We start from the raw sequence: 6,035 nt of genomic DNA, 5'->3' as shown, positions 1-6,035 counted from the left end.
CACTGCCGAATCTCCGAAAATTATTTGTGTTACAAATTATTAAGTATATGAACTATAAAACAATCGAGATGATAACAGTTTGGGGTTAAAGTTCGTTCAGGAACAAAAATTATCATCAAATATTTAAAAAAATAATTTTTAATAAAAAAATATGTTCAATTAGGTTTATAAAATTTAAAAAAAAAATAATTAAAATTATATATAAAAAAAATATTATGTAGCTTTCACACTGAAAATGAACTGCTAAGATATACTTTTAACAAAATATCTGAAAAAATTAGTGTCCATTATGATTAGTTTTTTATTGCAATTGTAGAAAAAAAAATCGCAGTGTGTTAAAAAAATATATTTAACGCTAATATGTCTCCTATTACTCAATTTATGATGAAAAAAAAACAAAAATCAGTGTCTATTATTAATTATGTATATTATTTCGTTATCTATTCTGACTATATTAATCTAAAAAAAATTATGTATCGTAGAATAGACTTAAAACTAACAGTGAGCTCACTTCAGAATTCTATATTTAGATATTAAAAAAACTTATTATTACTAAAAATATTTATGACACAGTAATTTATCACATCATAGATGATGCTCATACACAGCAAATATACCTTAGAAAAAAACAGCTCAGTAGAAAACTCATCTTCACATCACATTGCATAACAGCTTGTCTGCGGAAAAAATAAAAAATAGAGACATTCTAGCCGTCAGGGTTGATTTGATTGAGATTTGAATATTTACAAGACAAATACAAAAAAAAAATATTAGAAATAAGAGAAGAAACATTAAAAAATTTAAATATAAACTTTTTACATGTGACGTACTGAAAAAAAAAATAAGAAATACACCAAATATCTTTTAAGGATATACACAATATTAAAATATATATGATAATTACGACTTATAACCAAAAAATATATATATTTATTATATATAAAAAAAGAACGGAGCCTCGATCGACTACAACAAAATCTTTTTTGAGTGCAAATTTCCAAAAAAAAATTCTTTCTAATAAAAATTCTTTGTTAAAAAATTAAAGCTAAAAATTTTTTCCTGTTTAACAGGCTTATAACAGAGTGAAATTGCGCTAAAAACAATCCTATATAAAAAAATATTACAAAGACGAACCCAAGAGCTTGATAAATCTAGAAACCCAAGTTATAAAAAAAAATCTTCCAAAAATAAATAAAATAAAAATCTGTCAATCTATTGTTGTGAAATTAAAAAAAAAAATATTTTATGCGGTTTTTGTACTCAAAAGAGACTTTGAACGAAAAATCTATGGAAGAACGATCTAATTAGCCCATAACGGAAAAAATGCTATTGTGCGTCATTATTTGATTGATTCTTTCGCTTATGATATTTAACATCAAGAGATAAAAATAAAAGACACAGTGCCATGCTTGAAGCCAACACACTTTAAATTAGCTTATATCACAAAAAAGCTTCATCATATATAAAAAAAATATTGAAAAGTGCTTGCTAGAAATAGGAATGAATGTAAAAAAAATACGTGTGCACATCATACATGACATTTTGCTTCAACTAGCAGCATTTAGTCAACATTCAGAGTTTTAATTTTTTTTTTGCTCCTCTTTGGATTTTTTTTTATTTAATTTTTGCAATGTTGCACGTATTTAATAGAACCAAACATGAACTTATAATAAAAACCACCGAATACTTCTATATGAACATAGATATCATATTTCCCTTCTTACAGCATAGATAACAATATTATATATTAAAATATATATATTATATACATTAATATATAATTTTTCCCCATTTTTTATAATTTATTTATTTTTTTTATTATTATTTAAAAAAATAACTCTGAAAAAATTAAAATATACAAAAAACAACATCATGAGACAAAATATATAAAAAAAATATTTATATAAAATTAGCGAATATAATATAAAAACAACAAAAGTTGAGCTTTTAGTGTCAGGCGTATAAGAAAAAAAATGAAGAAAGTGTTCCATTACCTAATTAAACAAAAAATAATAAAAAAATGAGGCAAAAATCGTATTAAAACCATATGCATTTGACTACAAACTATCAAGATGATGATACAGTAGTTATCGTTAATATTGACTAAAAAGCTTGTAAATATAAAAATTTAATAAATAATATACAAAGCAACTTTTAAAGAAAAATTACAAAAATTAATAAATAAATAAAAAATAATGTGTATATTAAATTTCAAACATGTTGATTATTATAAATATTAAAAGCACATTTGCGATGTATAGAAAACTCGTGATATTATTGCACATTCGTATAAATCCATTAAAAGCGTTTTTAGAGAAAAAAAAAAGTTTAAGTGTTTAATATAACAAAAAAAAATTAATATATAGAACACGCGGTATTATATTATAATTATATCATAAATGCTAAAAGAAAAAAATTAATAACTAAAAAAAGAAGAAAACTTATTGAATTAACGTAAAAAAAAAGATAAAACACATATATTTGCCTTCATTATTATAACATACATTTAATATATGAATTGCGAAATAAATGAGAAAAAGCTATTATATATAAATAAATATAATAATAATGACACATTTTGGTTTTGTTTAATTTTTCTGAAGAAAATTTCTTCTTTGCTTCATAGAAATATAAAAACAATCATTGTACATCATGTTTACTGCTTCTTTAGCTTATTAACACCATAGGATATGAATCATTGATAAATATTATATACAAAAAAAAAAATAATAAAGTTAAAAATAAACAAATATTATATTATTCCAAATGTTATCAAATATATGTATAGCGATTGCAAGAATTTTTTTATTACTTTTTTTTAAATTAAATTTTTATTAATTAAATTAATAAAAAAAATAAAATTATTTTTTTTTAATTTTTATTATTTTTTAAAAAAATATTGTTATTATTACAATTCTTGTGGTCCTTAAACATACATGTTTCTTGCTATATACATATGATAAATTACCTACACAATTGCTTTATCATATCAAAGTGCCAAAAGCTCACTTTGAAGAGAGTCAATCTTAATATTTTTTTTTATTATTTTTTTAATTTTATTTGAAATTTGTATATAATTGAACAAAATCATCTTTAAACAAAAAAAAAAATTATCACAGACTGTATCCTTTTAGTAAGTTGATAAAACAAAATACAAAGAAAAAACTCAAACTATGATCAATCTAATTATACAAAAAAAAAATAATAGTGAACAAAAAGTTTAAAAAGAATCAATTCATTACTTTGCCGTCACTTTTCGATCATATTAAACATGATATTTGTCTATACTTATTAAACAACATCAACAAACATAAATACATTATTTTTAAGTCGTTAATTATTATAAATAAAAAAAAATATATATTAATATAAAATAACGTATTAAATTAAATTAAAAAAAAAAACAAAAAGTTGTTGAACATAATATTAGAAAAAAATTGTTATATTACATCGGCATACATACATAAAATTATGTTTTGTATAAAATCTTAATTTATTTTCTATATAAAAAAAAGTTAGCTTAGTTAACCTTAGAAATGTTATTAATTATTATTATTGTTAAATATTGTAGTAATTAATTACATTTTACTAAAAATCAACCTTTTTTGTTTAATTATTGTTCTTTATTAAGTTATATAGACACTAAAAACTATAAGAAAAAGATAACTATTATTAAAAAAAAAGAAAATCGTGAGAAAACACAACAACAATGAAAATCTAGGAAATAAAATAAACTGTTTTTAATAAAAAAAAAATATTTTGTATTTTAATTTTACAAAATTTTTATATATGTTTAACGGAAATTATTTTAAAAATTTTAAAGTGTTCCATCTATCGACTTGATTTTTTGTATTTTGAAGTTAAATAACTTCCTCGTGTTAAATTGCATTGATTTTGTGACGACACTTTGGTTAACGCATTCAATACTAACTAACCAGTTAGTCATTAAAATTTACATATCATTAATATCTGAGACACAAACATTAGTAGAAACTAAACAAAACTTGATTAGTTTGATTCTAACCGTCGTAAAGTTCGTTCGAATTAATTATTTCTTTAAAATATCGAAAAATATTCTTTTAAAAATGTCGACTTTAAGCAGAGATATTTTAAGTGAGAAAGATCGTGCAGTTCTCGATTCAATTTTTGATCCTACTTTTTCCGGTAATGGCATTGTTTACGATAAACATGAGGTTTTGGATCATTTGCAAGGTAATTTTTGTTTTTTTCTGCCAAAAATTAAGTTTTTAAAGAATTTTCTTAAAAAAAAGACGACGAAGGTGAAATAACTTCCGCTGTTGAACACTCACGAAAAACCGAATTAGAAGCAATTGCAGCGGCAGAAAATGGAGATTATGAAAAAGCTTGTGATTTATTTGAGATTTCGATGGATTTGGCGCCACACAGAGCAGCTCCTTACAACAATAGGGCTCAAGTGTATCGGATTCAAGGTGACAATGACGGTAAGTAGAAATATGGTTGTTTACTTAGTTCTAAGCAAGTGTAGGAATCATTTTCTATTGAATTCAGTCATTAAGAAAACCGGTTTAAGATGAATTTTAATAATTGTAAAGATTGTTAATGAGAATGAAAGTAAATACGTCTGATAATTTAATGATATAGATTTAGTTGAAGTGTTCGACTATAGATGGCGTCGTTTGATTTATGAATATTAAATACGTTTTATTTTTTTTCCTTTGATATAAAATTGTAATTCATTTTTAACAATTTCTTGACATATTTTAATATTTAAAAAAAATAATAATATAATTTTTACACAAATAATAACTAATTTTAATTTTTCTAATTATTTTTAAAATTCTTAAATTATAATTTTATTTACTGAATTGTGTGTTTAAAATTTTATACATAATTATTTTTATCTTTAAAATTTCAAAACTAATATTTAAGAAATAATTTAATTTTTTTATTTATTTTCAAATTAATTTATTAATTTTCATATTTATTTTATTTGATTTATTTTTTTTTATTTTTTTTTTAAATTTTCAATTAAAATTTTCAATAATTTTTTAAATAAATGAAAATTTTCTTAAAAAAAATTTTTTTTTACTCAAAAAATAATTAAAAATATATTTTTTTAAATAATTATTAAAAATATTTAAATATTTTTATTATTACCTTATTATTTTTAAAATAAATAATAACTCTTAATATAAAAATTTTTAAATTATTTTCTTTTATAATCAAATAATTTAAATAAATTTTAAAATTTTTTAAATAACTTTATAATTTTTTATTTAATTTTTTTTTTATTTATTAATTTATCTATTTTTTTTAATTTATTTTTATTTTATTAATATTTTTTGTTAAATTAATTTTTTGTTAAATATTTTTTTAGCTGCAATGGAAGATCTTAACAAAGCTCTGAAGCTATGCAAATCATCTGGCAGAACAGGATGTCGAGCACTTTGCCAAAGAGGAGTCCTAAAAAGACTTAAAAACGACATCGAAGGCGCAAGAGCAGATTTTGAGGAAGCCGCTAAATTAGGAAGTCAATTCGCAAAATCACAGGTTTGCTATTTTATAATTTTTTTAAAATAAAAATAAATATTTTTTTAAAATTTTTCAGTTGGTTGAAATAAATCCGTATTCCGCAATGTGCAACCAAATGTTACGTCAAGCGATGGATAAGCTGAACTAAAAGTATTTGACACAAATAATTACAATAATTACAATGAATCATAATCGCGAGGAAAAAAAGTTTAAAACAATTGTTGCAAGGTGCTAAATAAAAATATTCAATTACATTTAAGAAGACGAAAGTTTACTTTTTGCGTTCCATCAATTAAATTACAGGCGCTTCAGGTGCACATGTCGTCGTCGTTGAATCGCATGCCAAGAAGCTCTTCAAGTCTCTGCGTTGTAAAAATTAATGAAACAAACATCGAAAAACATTATAATTATTACGACAGGTTCACTTGTTCCAATAATATTCCCTTATTTTTGAATTAAAAATTTAAAGCATATCATAAAATTTATCGGCGAAACATGGCAGAAAAAATGTATAAAATTAT

The 6,035-nt window shown here is 21.7% G+C and overlaps 1 protein-coding gene across 1 annotated transcript; it reads left to right on the top strand.

The window, feature by feature from the left end:
• The first annotated feature begins 4,027 nt into the window (after positions 1 to 4,027).
• Positions 4,028 to 6,035, top strand: LOC134838548 (tetratricopeptide repeat protein 36 homolog). The gene is made up of 4 exons (XM_063854095.1): positions 4,028 to 4,212; positions 4,272 to 4,463; positions 5,360 to 5,532; positions 5,591 to 6,035. The coding sequence occupies exons 1-4, from the start codon at positions 4,086 to 4,088 to the stop codon at positions 5,660 to 5,662; spliced, it is 564 nt and encodes a 187-aa protein (XP_063710165.1). The 5' UTR covers positions 4,028 to 4,085; the 3' UTR covers positions 5,663 to 6,035.

The sequence above is a fragment of the Culicoides brevitarsis genome, chromosome 1 (assembly GCF_036172545.1).
Source record: "Culicoides brevitarsis isolate CSIRO-B50_1 chromosome 1, AGI_CSIRO_Cbre_v1, whole genome shotgun sequence".
NCBI lineage: Eukaryota > Metazoa > Arthropoda > Insecta > Diptera > Ceratopogonidae > Culicoides > Culicoides brevitarsis.
The sequence above is the reverse complement of the archived record's forward strand: the minus strand, read 5'-3'. Positions and strand labels throughout refer to the sequence as shown.

Bases quoted from the DNA above. Each gene is read 5' to 3' on its own strand.
- LOC134838548 (XM_063854095.1), top strand. From the start codon at position 4,086: ATGTCGACTTTAAGCAGAGATATTTTAAGTGAGAAAGATCGTGCAGTT. The intron at 4,213-4,271 runs GTAATTTTTGTT...CTTAAAAAAAAG, and splicing joins GGTTTTGGATCATTTGCAAG to ACGACGAAGGTGAAATAACT. The intron at 5,533-5,590 runs GTTTGCTATTTT...AAAATTTTTCAG, and splicing joins GTCAATTCGCAAAATCACAG to TTGGTTGAAATAAATCCGTA.